Source organism: Euwallacea similis, chromosome 7 (assembly GCF_039881205.1).
Source record: "Euwallacea similis isolate ESF13 chromosome 7, ESF131.1, whole genome shotgun sequence".
NCBI lineage: Eukaryota > Metazoa > Arthropoda > Insecta > Coleoptera > Curculionidae > Euwallacea > Euwallacea similis.
This window is the reverse complement of record NC_089615.1, coordinates 1,622,309-1,638,539: the sequence shown is the minus strand read 5'-3', so window position 1 is coordinate 1,638,539 and position 16,231 is coordinate 1,622,309. Positions and strand designations below refer to the sequence as shown.

At 35.6% G+C, this 16,231-nt stretch overlaps 2 protein-coding genes across 4 annotated transcripts in view; both read right to left on the bottom strand.

Annotated features, from left to right (window-relative positions):
- The window catches only part of LOC136409860 (UDP-glucosyltransferase 2-like), a 34,162-nt gene extending 32,548 nt beyond the window's left edge, over positions 1-1,614 (bottom strand). For both annotated transcript variants that reach the window (XM_066391676.1, XM_066391675.1), the window contains exons 1-4: positions 1,305-1,614; positions 1,048-1,253; positions 413-995; positions 148-367 (exon numbers count right to left, since the gene is read on the bottom strand). In XM_066391676.1, coding sequence (XP_066247773.1) covers positions 148-367; positions 413-995; positions 1,048-1,253; positions 1,305-1,563 — 1,268 coding nt within the window. In that variant the 5' untranslated portion in view covers positions 1,564-1,614. The remainder of the gene's footprint in view (positions 1-147; positions 368-412; positions 996-1,047; positions 1,254-1,304) is intronic.
- A 4,397-nt stretch (positions 1,615-6,011) lies between these two features.
- The window catches only part of LOC136409859 (5-hydroxytryptamine receptor-like), a 182,549-nt gene continuing 172,329 nt past the window's right edge, over positions 6,012-16,231 (bottom strand). For both annotated transcript variants that reach the window (XM_066391673.1, XM_066391674.1), the window contains exon 11: positions 6,012-6,707. In XM_066391673.1, the coding sequence (XP_066247770.1) occupies positions 6,294-6,707 (414 nt within the window). In that variant the 3' untranslated portion in view covers positions 6,012-6,293. The remainder of the gene's footprint in view (positions 6,708-16,231) is intronic.

Below are 16,231 nucleotides of genomic sequence, written 5' to 3'. Positions count from 1 at the left end.
AATTTAAAAATATTTTCAGAATAGAGGATTAGAATTATGGCTAATGAATTAAGAATATTTTATGTTGAAACAAGGGCCAGATTATTTCTGTCCAAGTGGAGTACATTTGGGTACTATCTGGCGTTTCCATTTCATTCATTCACTTGCCTAGAATCATTTAATACGTGTCTAATAGATTCTCCAAAAGCATCTCCAGTGATGCTTTCCCAAGGCAATTCTAGCCCCATTCCAAAAAGGGATAATCTTCTAGAGTTCATGAACTGATCCCCATATATAGGCATACAAATCACTGGAACTCCAAAGTGGATTGCTTCAGTGGTGCTGCCCATTCCACAGTGAGATACGAATAACACGGTGTTAGAATGAGCTAAAAATAACTTTAAAACTATAAATTAAGAAAATTCACCCTCACCTAAGATATCGACTTGGGGAAACCACTTGGAGATTTTAAGGTTTGCAGGCGCATTCTTGATATGATCATCATCAAAAGTCCACAAAACTTTCTGGTTCAACTTCCCAATGGAGGTAGCAATAGTTCCGATCAACTCTTTAGACAATGTCGAGCTTTTGGCGTTAGATCCCAAGCTAAAGAAGATTACACCTTCTTCGGCAGAGTCCAACAACTTCTTTAAATCTTCAGGTAGTATTTTATTCACTATGTGCATTCCTCCTACTTCAATAACCGCACTGGTCAATGGTTGGGGCTCAGTACTGCCCAAGTGGGAGCAAGACAGCATAAGGCTGGAGTTGTACACCAGTTCTTCTAAGTTGTATTTGGCCGGAAAATATCGGTCCACCAGTTTCTGATGCGCAGGATAATGGACATAAAATTTGTAAAAATGATCCAACCACAGGGCTATGGTATTTCTGAACCGTTCCTTAAAGTTCATTTTAGTTGTGTAGCCTGTGAAGGTTGTTGGCAGATAGGAGGGAAGGTTGGGATTAGCGACCATGTGAGAATTCCATTCTAAGATGCCCATAGAGTGGAGCAGTACCTATGAAAGTTTCAATTATGCCAAGGTTTTACTTATCCGAAAATAAGGACACCTGGTGGGCATTGAAGTGTTTAGCAAAAGCATGGTGTGCCTCGTTGAAGAACGTTTCAACTGCCACGAGATCAAATTTCTCTTCTGAGTGGATCAGTTTCTGCACTTGATGATTTGCCAGGAGCTGTTCTGTGAAGTTCAGACCCATATTGTGCAAAATACGTATGTTGGTGAACAGATCTAAGTGTCGTAGTTTAAAAAGACCATCTAAAATAATGAATATAGCAACCTTGGTTAAGTATAGTATAAATGGCTTACCTGGGCCTATATCGTATGTAGTAAAATCGACTACAATATTACGCACATTGCTTGAAGCCTTCATTGCATAAGCACTTATTACCGTAACATTATGTCCTCTTGTGGATAGAGCCAGGATGAAAGATTCTGTGAGAATATGCTGGCTGTACCCTGGGCTAGGCAACACCACTAGTATTTTAGAGCAAAGAGCTAGATGGCATTGAATTGCCAAAATTGTTACACAAATTAAAGTTTTCTCACGTAACCTCGGGATGCGCATTGTTGCGATTCGTTAACTATAACCTTCGAGGATAATAAATGTTTATAGGAACCGTCAGGAGACTTTCACTTACTGCGAAGACTGCGCATATAATAATAGCAGAATGATGAAAATAATTTATTGCAATCTTGCGCAGAACACTTCGGAATACTTTTATCATCGATTACTAAAACACGGACCAAGTTTAATAATTCTGTTTATTTTATATAATGGTTTTAATAGTATGACACTCACGAAAATTTTATGCCTTTATATCCAAGTTCGACAGCTTTAGAGCTATTAGAGTTCCCTTATGAATACCTAAACATTTAAAATATCAACAAAAATATATTATGCGCGAACTTTCAACGTAACATTTATCACAAAAACGAGTTCCTAAGGATTCCATATTTAATTGTTTATTAAAGCTATACAGTGTTGTCCTGATTTTGATTACAAGTAGAGTTTACATAGTTAATGTATGTATGTATAATCGGCTTATATAAATACTACTAATGATGTTACAAATATTTAATAAGTCAGAGTGCTACATAGGAAACATTCTTATGAATTACATGATAGAAATCTTTATATTCGACAATTAACTTGAACTGCCTGTCAAGGGAGGAGAGAGAAGTAACTCTTGAGGTTCGTTTCAGAGTAATTCTCCATTAAATCCTTGAGTTTCTATCAAAACTTGCATAGATATTCATTTTTGGAATTTCGGGCCTCATTGCACCCTACCACTGTTCTCCCAACCCCGAATGAAGCCCTCAAATCAGAGTGCTGGCAATGCTGCATAGTGCAAGTAAACAGTATTGGAAGCAATTGCGGCATTTGCCTTGACTATGCCGTGACGATAGGGAGTTTTTTGCAACATATTTCTGGAACATAATTGCAATTTTGCATCCGGCCCTCTAATGTAAATAGAGAACATGCAGGATAAAAAATTGAACCATTCCCCAATTTGAAAACGATTTTCTGTGGTATTCGAGGAAGCAAAAAGCGAGATATTATGAGTTTTTGTAATATTTGCGAGTGCCGGAGATAAGATAGACCGCATAGGGAGATTATACCTATACGTTTACAGACATCTACAGGGTATAACATATCATCATGGAGATATTTACTGTGAAAAATAATTAAAAAATGCCAATAGGCCTATGGTCAAAAACGCACCATTTTCGATATAAATGCAAAGGAGCAAAGTTTAATATTTTTCCTTATGTTTTGTGCTTTTCTCACATATTCCTTAAGTTGAATTTTTAAAATATGGTTCACCAATTTTCTTTAAGACCTTCTACAACGAAATGTCAAAATCGCCGGTAATCCTATACAGGGGATGGTATTTTTTTTTGGGTTATATACTATACTACACACATCAACAGAGTTTAAGGATAATGATGAAAAATGGCAACAAATTATTTATTTCCGTACGAAAGGCGTTTTTTGTTAATAAATAGACGTGCTGTTATCAATTGAATATTAAAGATTAAAAAAATGTTCAGGCCAATGATAAAAATAGAATATATTAAAAAAATGTTGATTTTTGATTTGATATAAACGGTTAGTTTTTTGTTTTTTTTTTTTAACAAATAACGGGTATTTACAAATTGCTCAGTTAACGATTAGTTCAGTTGATGATGGCAGGACGACATTTAACAGAATAAAAAATGTACACAGCTGTTGGGATGCTTGAGGATAGCGTCAACAACATGTTACTATTCATTTGCAAACCAAGTGTGATTAGTAGGCTGTAGAATCGGTTTCGTGAAACAAACAGTGTATGTGAGAGGCACTTGGGTCGGGCAAGACTAACAACCTTGATTGAAGATCGTTTTATAACTTTACAAGCCAGAAGAAACAGACTTCAAACAGCATCCCAATTGGTATCTGAATTACAGCATGCACATAATGTGACGGTTAGCGCTCAGACGATCAGAAGACGTTTGCATGAATCAAATTTTCATGCTAGAAGCTCATTCAGAGTTCCTCCTATATCACGTGGAAATCGAGAAGCAAGAGTCCTGTGGTGTGAGGAACATTTGAATTGGAAAAATGAACAATTGAGTACAGTTCTGTTTTCCGATGAATCCCGGTTTGGCCTTCGTCCAGATTCAAGGTAAACTAGGATATGGCGCGGAATGGCAGAACGTCTGCAAAGCGTTCAAGATGTACACAGTTATCGTGGAGGGACAGTTATAGTTTCGGTGGGATTAGCATTGACGGTAGAACTGATCTCATTTCCTTAGAAGAATTTTTAAATGCCGTTGACTACCGTGATAGGATTCTTCAACCTGTAGTGATTCCCTATGCAAAAGCTGTTGGACCGAGTTTCATGCTTATGTAAGATAATGCTCATTCGCATACCGCACGCGTAGTTCAACATTTTTTGATTGAAGAATCTATTGATGTTTTACCCTGGCCAGCGCAGTCTCCGGACTTGAACCCCATCGAGCACGTTTGGGACATGATTAAAGGACGGGTTCTATCCGAAAATCCAGCTTTTAATACACGTGAGTAGCTTATTTTATGCCTGCAAAGAAAGTGTACAGAAATTGATCAGAACGATATCTATGGCTCATTATAAATATGAACAGACGGTGCAGAGCTGTATTGAACAGTAGAGGAGACCACACTAATTATTAATTTTTTTTCCCATTATTTTATAGAATTTATGGTGAAATTTGAAATTTCAAGATTTTCGTTTTTACAATAATATTTGTTTACTTTCAAAAATTTGTTAATATTTAATTTTTCTATAACCTAATAACTTTCATTAACGTATGAGACATGTTAGAAACACTACATATAAGAATTTTTTATCTTCGTACGGAAATAAATAATTCGTTGTGATTTTTCGTAATTACATATTTCTAAACTCTGTTGATGTGTGTATTTTATGCTTTGTGTTCTTTTTTTGGAACATCTTGAATGAATTTTGATACTAAATTTAAATTTCTTCTTCAATTTTTCAGCCTTTTAGTCTCTTGTAGTATTTTCGTATCTTTCACCATTTTCGTAGAATTTGCAATAATATGGATTCAAATTACGAAACCGGCTCAGTAATCAACTATCTGAAGCAATTCGTAACATTTAATAAAATATCTTAAAATAAAAATAAATCTAAACGAAAATAAAATTAGAAAAATTGTTGAAAATATCTTAAAAAATATGAAACTTTGCCACCCTGTATAGCGAAAGTGGTGCACTTTTGACCATGGGTCTATTAACATTTTTAAAATTATTTTGCAGAGTACTATGACCCCCTGAAATATCTTCCTGATGATATGTTACACCCTGTATAATTATATATTAAGCGTTGAAAATTATGTTTTGCTTCCACGATATACAGCTAATCAACTTAATTAGTGGAAATTTCTTATCTTAAGTGTAAATATCAAATAATCGATTAAATTGGAAGCATCGAAAGTAAATAGCCTTGACGAGCAGTTGAGTCAAATACAAAAAAGTGAAAATATGAAGTATTATGTGGTATGTGCTCAGCTACAGTGTACTAATGCACCATGCGATTCGCTTCGAAAGTTTTATAGATTAACATTAAACATTCGTGTCTTAAATAAACCATTCTAAATTATTTTTCTGATACAATAAAAACATTCTATACAGACACAAAAACGCTATAAACTTAAAGCAACATTTAGAACAGTTTATTCCTCGGACCACTTGCTTTTCTCCCACCTTCAGTCGAATTATACGAATATATTAGGCTCAATGATATATCTCGTATACCCTGAAGATTCACATTTAAATAGTCGAAGTATGTCTTAGTATATCAATAATTTTCAAAATAAACCTATAGGCCCTTTTAGCAAAAGCTATCTACTATCACTATATTCACAACATAGTAAAACTCGTTGAGGTAGCTGATTCTGAGTTCCCACAAAGAAAAGCATAAACTAGTTGCTCATTGAGACCTTAGAAATTAACATTTTTAATCGAAACTAAAAAGCATAAATCCTGACATTGCAAGAAAGTGTATGTACACATGCTTACTTACAGTCTCTCTCGACCACTATATTACATCTTTGGCTTCAATACATTAATTGATATACAAATGCCCGGATATACATAAACCGGAAATATTTATGAATTATGTTTAACCATATCATAGTTTTGTACTAAAGCTATTTTATATCTTAAAAATAGTCAAGGTATAGGAAGAACATTAAATTTGTAACAAACGTTTATAGGAGAGTTTCAGTTATACCGGGTGATCACTAAAACAAACCTTGTAGTAGGCAGTGAACGATAAACGTAAGGCGTTGATTAAGCCATTTGCTACTTACCATCGAAGGTCTGACTATCAAATGAAGTTATCCACGACATGCCCCTGATATTGTGTCGCATTTTTTAATGATCACCCTCTATTTGCCATCAGCGAAAAAGCCTTTTGGCCTGTACACTTCGATATCCAACGTTAGAAGATTGGCAAGCTGGCATGCCAGTCCTGTAACTGCAATCGGTATATAAATGTTAATGAGTTTTCTTACGATCTACGTTGTGGAAAGACGTGGTAGCGACCGCGCCATTGATCAGCTTGCGGATTATTAACACCTATTTATGTAGTAACTGAGTCTAGTCAACATTAAGAAACTAATAAAAAATTCTCTATAATATTTAACGTAGCACGGAACCACAGTGCTATACATCCTCTAAAATTGCTTATTTATAATGCCCAGTCTTTGTTAACAAATTCACCGACACCACACACAGAATCATACCTACTTTTATCTAAGTTTCCCCGACCTGAAGTTTCTGGTATGTCTCCTATGTCCCCCGCACAGTATACGCTTAAATGCCTGTCTGAACTCTGGGTTGAATATCGTGTAGATAACAGGGTTGAGAGTAGAGTTAAAATAGCCCAACCAAAGGGCGAAACTCATGATAAATTCGCTAAGACTACACGCATCACCGCACAAAGGCATCACTAGAGCCAGCACGAAAAACGGCAGCCAACACATCACGAAGGCCCCAGTGATTATTGCCAGAGTTTTAGCAGCTTTTCTTTCCCGTTTTGCCTCCAGGCTCTCCTTCTTGTCTCTACGAGACTGCGCGTGTTTCTCCTTGGACACGACCACGGTGGTTGCCGGTTGGTGGTGATGGAGGTGAGTTTGTGATGTGTCCTTGTGCACCACCTCTGTCTGGAATAGAATATATGAGGACAATTAAGCGTTAGCAACGCCACGTGTCAAGTCAGTTTCACTGGTTGTCGAGAAGCCACCTGTAGCAATGATAAGCTGCCGCATGAAAGTTTCCCAAAGTTTACTCGAAATAGTTTACATCCGCGAATTAAGCCGGAAGTTTACTTGTAACAAGTTTAAGATATATTGCAGGTATTGTGTTGCCAGGGTTTATGGATTGGTTACATCTAACTAAGACTCGGTGCTTAACAAGTTTTCAGGGAGCACGGTTAATGACGTTGGTTTAAGACGTTGATTACCTTATAAATTTGATTTCTAGAGAGCCTCTTTTATTGCTTCTGAAACTGATACGTTGCGAATGTTAAGATTGAGAATAGAGACGTAAAGAATATAAAACGGCAATCGATTGTTGAAAAATCATGATTAGGTAATTGATAGTACCAGATCCTGCAAAAAGCTTTGTCGTTTTTTCTTGCGAGGAAAGAATAAAACAAACGAATATTTTAAATATTATTTATTCATCAAAATAATCACCTTCACTCTTTAAAAGCTTTTCTGATCATGACTCAAGATCCCGAATTCCTTTTCTACAGGGTCATCCGATGAAAACTTGTCCCCTCTTAATCTTGAAAAGTAAGGATTTTTCGACAATTTTCCAAAACATCTGAAAACAGTTTTTGAGGGGGATGAATTTTTATACGACACTCAATCCCCAAACTTTACCCTTATGCGCGTCACAGCAACCCTCTCAAAAATTGTAAATGGCACGAGGGGTTATGTGTTACACCAAATTAAAAGTGTTTATGTCCTATAAACAACTGCAGTTTTTATTTTGATGCCCTAAGAAATCTACAAGAAAAAAATGATTTGAAATACGAGGATGGTCCCAGAAGTACCCATCATAATATTTAAAGAAAAAAAAATGGAGAAATATTACATTACTTCTCGACATGATCTCCTTTGAGATTGACACATTTTCCCCAGCGATGTTCTTTGGCTTAAGCTTCGAATGTTTCAAAATAGATATCAACCTCGGAGTCCCCCTCTTTTTTATTGGCAAATCCCTCTCCATCGAGCCATTTTTTCAAGTTTGGAAATATAAAATCATCCGAGGGGGCTAAATCTGGCGAATAGGGTGGGTGAGGGTAAAGTCCGAAACCAAGTTGATTTATTTCGGCCATCACGATGACGGAAATGTGGACTGATGCGTTGTCTTGATGAAACAAGGCTTTCTTTTTCGCCAAATGCGGTCTCTTTTTTCGAATTTCTTCACTCAAACGCAACAATAAATTTGTATAATATTCTTCGTTTATTATTCTTCTTATAGGGAGATATTCAATATAAATTATCCCACCTGTATCCTAAAAAACTGACGCCATCACCTTTTTCCACAGATGAAATGATTTTCGCCTTCTTTGGAGCCGATTCTCCTCTTTGGGTCTATTATTTTGACTACCCTTTCGTCTCATATGTGAAATGATGGACTCATGTTTTAACACTACCTTGAAACATCCTCACGGCGCTGTTTTTGTTCAACTGTGAGTAATCGCGACACCTATCTTGCACTCAGGTTTCTCATATTCAGTTGTTCAGTCAAAATGCGATGTACAGTACTTTTTGAAATGCCTATCATGTTTGCTAACTCGCTCAATTTTAGCCGACGGCCTTCTAGCAGGCTTTTGTGGATTTTCACCACAATTTCTGGAGTGGTCAACTTATTGGGTCGGCCACTGCAAAGTTCGTCTTGGCATTTCATTCGACCGTGTTTAAACTCTATTTCCCAATATTTTACAGTTATTAACGAATGACGAGATTCCCTAGAGTAGAATCTAACTCTGCTTTGATGTTAGATGGACCTTTCAAATGAAAGTATTAAATCACATATCTATGACCAATTTTTTCCTTGTTCATAAAATCTCTAAAAGCGTTCATCAAAAACGACTCCAAAACAAGTACAAATCAACATAGCACCCACAGACTTGAGACATAAACCTGTTAAGACTTAGGTCCTATTAGATTGATTTATTAATTGTTAGTTGTTTAGCTTATAGGTTTAAATCTAAACTCTATGTTAGGCTCATGTGTATCGCCATCTGTTTTAGAAATATTCCCAGCATGATTAGATTGCAGTACCACTACGCTTCCATATGGGGATTCTCGGACACTGGAATTTCCGATACCTTTCTTTGACGGAACTTGCAATTTGGGGGGGAGGGGGGAAGGGGCACGTTTCGTAAAGAGGGCATGGCTACAATAAACCTACAAAGGGCAAATCTATAGTAGTTTTTGACCTAAATATTACGCTTTGACACTATAGGTAATAGGTTAGTCGACAGTGGGTTTCGAGTAGGAGTACGCCAATGTCTAGGTTGCTCAGTTTTTGAGACTTACGAACTGAGTGAAGAGCCCAGGGGCTCTTTTTCTTATTACTCGTGAATCTATCGCATTTCCCAATTTTGTTATTTTGGTTAAATCATTTTATCACGGAGACTTAGTGGAACCGCTAAAGTTGTGTTGTGGCTCGATGCCAACTTTGTCTTAATTGTATTCGTATACAGGGTGTCCCATTTTAATTGAAACAACTTGATATCTCTTGAATTATTCGACTTTTAAAAAATGTTTCAAACAAAAGTTGTAGAATATCGGGGGGTAAGAAAGGCGGCAATGCTCATTTTTTTGCATCGAATTGCCGTCAAGGTTATTTGAAGGTCAACTTTGACATTTCAAATGTCAACCTATATTTTTTTTATTACAGATTTATTCCTAATGCGATTCTGGATACTTTTTGTAGGAAACGTTTTTTTTAAATAACGTCTAATTTCTTTGTTATAAAATGAGAGACGTGTTTTAATGTCGTAATACAGTTTATTGAATGCTATGTTATACTAATTACTCTATCAAATATTCAAATGTACTACCATTTTCCTGAAGACAGAGTTGTATTCTTCGGTGAAAATGTTGTGTTGTTTGCAGTAATACTTGTTGCGGAATATTTGCACATGCATTAACAATTCTTTGTCGCATATCTTCGCATGTTGTAGGTTGCTGGCGATAAACTACATTTTTCAGATGACCCCACAGAAAAAAATCTGGCGGGGTCAAGTCGGGAGATCTTGCTGGCCATAGCACGGAGCCTTCTCGGCCTATCCAGCGCTGGGGCATTATTTCATTCAAATAAATTCGAACACCGCGGACGAAGTGAGAATATGCCCCATCCTGTTGAAACCACATCATCATTCTTGTTTTGATTGTCAAGCAAGTACTGAAAATGATTTTGAAGAAAATTTAAATATTTGGTACCTTTAAGAGGTGCGCGAAAAAAGTAGGATCCAATTAAATTTTCGTTGAGAATGCCACACCACACATTTAACTTCCACTGATGTTGATAATCCATTTCCTGGAACCAATGCGGATTTTCGGCTGACCAGTAATGCGAATTATGTCGATTTAATATGCCAGTACTATGAAATGTTGCTTTATCACTAAACATAACGTAAAGAAAAAACTGTGGGTCATCGGCTATTCTCCCTAAAATCCATTCACAGAACTGCATACGGTGGATGTTGTCAATGTCAGAAAGCTCTTGATTCAATGTAACGTGTTAAGGGTGATACTTCACTGCTTTTAAAAGCCTGTGCACAGTAGATCGTGGTACTCCCAAGTGTTGTTGAATTTTTCGGATACTAATGTGGGGAGTTTGATCTATCATGGCAAGCACTGCTAATAGGCGAGGATCTTCGTTGTTAATCAGGTTATGTCTGTGCGTTGTCGTGTGAATTGTCCCAGTCTAGCTCTTTTGATTATCTTCCATAACCCAGATGTATTCGAATGTAATCTGTGAGGATATTGCCTTTGATAAAGTATTGATGCCCTGCGGTAGTTTCCATAGCATTTCCCCAAAATTAAAATCATGTCGACAATATGACTAGGTCGATAATCTGGCATTTTTAAAGGAAGATTCATAGAAACTAAAATAATATTATTTATACTAATAAGTGAATATGCATACAATGTTTTTTTTTGCTGGATTTCTTTTAAGGACCATTTCAGGTCAAAAAACACACCGAATACAGTATTGGTCATAATGGGCCCGATTATTGTTGCAGTTAATAAATGCGTATTAAAAAAATAATATTGCTTGTCGAAGTGAAAAAATTAGATATTTGATAGAGTAATTAGTATAACATTGCATTTAATAAACTGTATTACAACATTAAAACACATCTCTCATTTTATAACAAAGAAATTAGACGTTATTTAAAAAAAAATGTTTCCTACAAAAAGTGTCCAGAATCGCATTAGGAATAAATCTGTAATAAAAAAAATATAGGTTGACATTTGAAATGCCAAAGTTGACCTTCAAATAACCTTGACGGCAATTCGCTGCAAAAAAATGAGTATTGCCGCCTTTCTTGCCCCTCGATATTCTACAACTTTTGTTCGAAACATTTTTTGAAAAGTCGAATAATTCAGAAGATATCAAGCTGTTTCCATTAAAATGGGACACCCGGTATATCGATACTGTTTAAGTTAGTAGTATAATTAATAAACCTTGTTATCATTGAAAGGAATATTGATTAAGTTTGACCAGAAAACAGTATCCCTGAGACTGCTACTTCAGGATGATCCGAGCGTGAGTATCCAGTCCTCGATCATCTTGAGCCCACGGGTGAGTCCAACGAGCAAGATCAACTAAACATTTTTAATCCTTTATTCTGGACCAAAAATAAAACCTATATCACAGATTTAAGCATAAGGTTAGGTCTTTGTAATATAGGCAAATTTCTAACAAAAAAATCGCCATCTAGTATATGTTAGGTGGGGTACTTTGGGAATGTCCTCGTAAAAATGCTGATGTTCATTTTTACCTCAAATTAATCACAAAAACATCATAATTAAAAAAAAATCACGTTTTTTATATTTGTTAAATGGTAACAAAAGCAAGAAAAATCAATTGGTCGATAGCCCTCGAAAAATACAAAATTTAGATGTTGTAGTTGTTGATGGCAAAATAAAATTTACCTGATAAAAGCAACAACGAAAAAAATATATAATTTTTTTTTAAACAGTACATTTACTGATGTTTTTCACTTGTGACCACCAAATTGTTAGCAGCTTCTTCTTAAAGGGTGTGTAAAAATGTTCTTGAAATGTTGTGTGCTATCGAAGAAAAAATAGAAAATGTCGTATGGTGGTAACGAACTCATAATTGTGCGAAAACCACAGCACAAATTTTCCATGCGGCCTGTCCGGAAAGACGTGTAAGCCATCAGTATGTTAAGCAACTGATGGATAAGTTCGTCGCAACGGGTTCACTGCTAAACAAGGAACGCGAAGTGAACCGCCTAGTTCAAAATGAAGCAATTAAAGTGGCAGTTTTGGGTTATTTGCAAATGGATAACACACAATCAATCAAGGCAGTGTCTCAAGCTTCTGGTGTATCTGCTTAAAGAGTTCAGCGAATTTGGAAAAACACAAGTTTCATCCTTATAAGATGACTGGTACAGGAGTTAAATAAAGATGATTTTGATCGCTTAATTTAATTTTGTGAGTAGTTTTCCGAGCAACTTCGTTAAAATCAAAATTTCTTCTACAACACTTGTTTTTCGGATGAATGTACATTTATACTGAACAGTGCAGTAAATAATCATAATTATCGGTATTTGAGCGATACTAATTCTTATTTAATTAGAGAATTTCATACACGTACTCCTCAAAAATTGAACATTTGAACCGGAATATTAAGCAATAATCTTGTTGGACCATTTTTTATTCAAGCAAATCTCGGTGGGAATAATTATTTAGAACTGTTGGAAGACACAATTGATTCTATGATAACAGAAATTTTGAAAAATTATGATAATTTAATAGAAAATGAATTAATTTTTCAACACAATGGTGTCTTCACTGTCCTGATGGTGTTTGGCAATTTTTGGATCAACGTTTTCCTGGAAGTTGGATTAATAGACGCGGTCTCGTCGAATGGCCATCTAAATCACCTGATTTAACTCCTTTAAACTTTTTTCTGTGATGCCATTTAAAATCGCGAGTGTATGCTACGCAACCTTAGACATTAGAAGAATTACACCAGAGAATTTTAGAAGAATTACACCAGAGAATTTTAGAAGAATGCTGATTTATAACACCTGAGGTCTTCATTAATATCAGAACAACATTTCACGATAAACTATTATTGTTTGCAAATTAATAGGGGACATTTTGAGGAATTCATTAAATAAAACGTGATTTTGTTTAACATCAGTATTTTTATTTCAATTTAATTTTTTTCTTGTAGATTTCTCAGGGTATAAAAATAAAAACTGCAGTTGTTGATAGGACAAAAATACCTTCAATTTGATGGGTCACATGACCCCTTGTCCCATTTAAAATTTTTGAGAGGTATGCTGTGTTGAAAATTATATAAAAATTCGTTTCTCTCAAAAACTGTTTTGAGGGTGGTGAAATTTTCATTGGATAACCATCTACAAAAATCAGTTGGTTTGGATGAAAAAAAATATTTCAAGGGTGTTTACAAGGTTTTCTGGTCCGAGAACGTTTTTCCCTTCATACTGTTGTTCAGCGCTCTGAACAGGTGATAGTCAGAAGGGGCCAATTCAGGAGAATATGGTGGGAGAGTATAGTTTCTTAGCTAATCGCTAACAATTTTTCTGGTGTGATCTTTGCCGTATGGGGACGGAGATGATTGTGAAGAAGTAACAGATCTTTTAATTGACAAGAGGACGCTGAAATTCATGCAATTTTTCGTGGATTTTATCAAGTATAAATGTGCACATATATATTGTAATTAATTCGCCTTAATTAAGAAGCTCAAAACGAATCATACCTTTAACAGTCCAAAAAACAGTTAGTAAAACTTTCTTTGGGCATAAATGCTTCTTAGGAAACATGTTTAAAGGTTTAGTTTTAGAGAGCTATTGATAAGACCGTCTTGTGTTGTCATATAGAACTAATTTTTCACCACATGTGGTGACCCGATTAAATCAAGGTTCGTTTTTTAGTCTAGAAAAAAGAGAAGACGCGATGCAACTAATTGTGAGTTTGTGAGGAAACCGCTTATCCAGCTTTTTTGTCTTACCGATTTGATGAAGGTAGTTTCTGATGGTCCTTTCAGAAACACCAAGTTGTGTGGCTATTTCTGTATAAGTTTGATGTGGATCAATCTCAATGATTTCAGTTCGGGTGCCATCATCGACAACTTCCAGTTTCCCATTCCGAGGTTCATTCGTGAGGAATTCATCCTCGCTACGAAATTTTGAGAACCAAAATTGCCACTTTCGATGTGAATGGGCATTCTCCCCAAACACTTGGCTCAGTTTATTTATTGCCTATGTGGTCTCTAGGTCTACTTTATACTGGTAAAGCAAAATTGAACGAATATGCATATATAGTGATCATCATAGTAATTTTCTTTCAGACTCAGAATATCAACTGGTTTAAGTTTGAGTGACCTTGTTTGCTAACTAAATGAGCATCTATTAATCCTGAATAAACCAGGTTTGTTTATCATACTGATATAGAAATTGGGGAGATGTGTAAGCATGGGATTAAAGAAAAACGTCAGGACTTTTTGTGGTGCGTAGTAAATTCTCAGTTTTGGCGTCCATATGTTGTCAGGAGCATGTGGCTTTAGATAGGGTGAGGCCCTCACTAAAACCAATTTTTATGATGCGTTACCAGGTGTAGTGGCAAAGCAATTGTCAGTCGGAAGCTTTCTCTTTTACTGATTTTGTAAAAAGACTCCTACGATTCCAAAATTCCACGACTAACCGGATTACAGCTAGGAATGTGAAAATTTCCAACATGAACCGAAATTTGGGAATCTCTGTCCTCATTTCTCTTGCCTAAACTAAACCCTCTTTCCCCGTTCACTGAGGAACTGGTAATGGCTATTAAACAATCCAAAACAAAGAAAAAGTAAAATCAGTACTAAACCCCAAGGAAATATACAAAGTGAGTCGGGAGAATCGTGCCTAGCGTTCAGGAGCCTATTGTGCATGAAAAATAAATGTAAAAAACCTCAAATGTTGTTATCCGATTTTCATCGTTTACAAGTTATTGCGTAAATAATTTTTTTAACTAGTGTTTTATTTACGATAATAGCACTTTTGTTATTTGGGATACCGATATCGATTTGACGTTTATTTTCGAGTTCGATTAAAATGTTAGAAAATGCTGAACATTAATTCAAATTTAGAATACGCAAATATGGTTTTTGTAATAGAGAGAAAAAGCTGCTTCTAAAAAATATTGTCAACGGTTTCCACATTAAACAAACCTTCCAAAAACGTATTTTTCTGAGTTTTTAACAATCTGTGCGAGACCGGAAAACTTTCTAATGCGAACAGATTTTCTGAACGATCTAGCGAACAAAGCTTAAAAGAAGTAGAAAATATTTTGAATCTAGTAGAAGGAGATGCAACAACCAGCTCACGAAGCATTGCTACTCAATTGGGAATTATACAAAAAATAATAATAAACACAGTCCACGAGCAAGACTTATATCCATATCATGCAAAGAGAGTACAGCATCTACGACCGGAAAATTATGCTAAATATAGGGAATTTTGCGGATAGATCAATAATAATCACGGTGTTGTATCAAGCATTATTTTTACGCATGAAGCAACATTCACCAGTGACGGCGATAATAACACACGTAACTGTTATGTATGAACAGACGACAATCTCCGCGCAACAAGCAAAAGTAATTTTCAACATTATTTTTAAGTAAATGTGTGATTGAGAGTTATTTAATTAGCCCTTTTATTTTGGAAAATTGCCTCACAGGAGAACACTACTTGAATTTAATTAAAAATGAATTATAGGGACATCTAGAAGATTTTTTTAAATTATCCGAATCCAAATGTACTATCAATACATTGGAGCTCCTGCACATTCCGCTCAACAAGTTAAACAACATTTAGACGAAAGGTTCCCAGGGCGTTGAATTGGTCGCAGTGGTTTTCTAAGTTGGCCTCCAAGATCTCCAGACCTTACACCATGAGACTATTGTTTGTGGGGCTTGTTTAAAAATGAGGTGTCCAGAGTAAAAGTGGACACTCGAGATGCACTAATTCAACGTACTAGAAATACTGCTGTTGATGCTAAAGGAAGATATGAAACAATCAGAAAAGCAATGAATGCTCTTCATAGACGAAGTAGAAAATATTTAAGTCAATGACGTTATTTTTGAATATTTATTAAGACAATGATAACCAAAATGATAATTTATGAAACTTCTTATGAAATTTATGAAGTTTTTGAATTTTATATTATTTTAATTTTACTTACATTATAATTTCTAAATAAATGAAAATCGGATAACAACATTTGAGTTTTTTTACATTATTTTTTCGTGTATAAGACGCTTTTGAAGTTTGGCACGATCCTCTCGACTCAACCAGAATAAGCAGCATGTCTTGTTGATGCTAGATTGCTGTTTTAAAACTTTGTGGCTTATACGTCCTTGAGCGCCTAATCGCATTTAGGGTTTTGGTTATCTA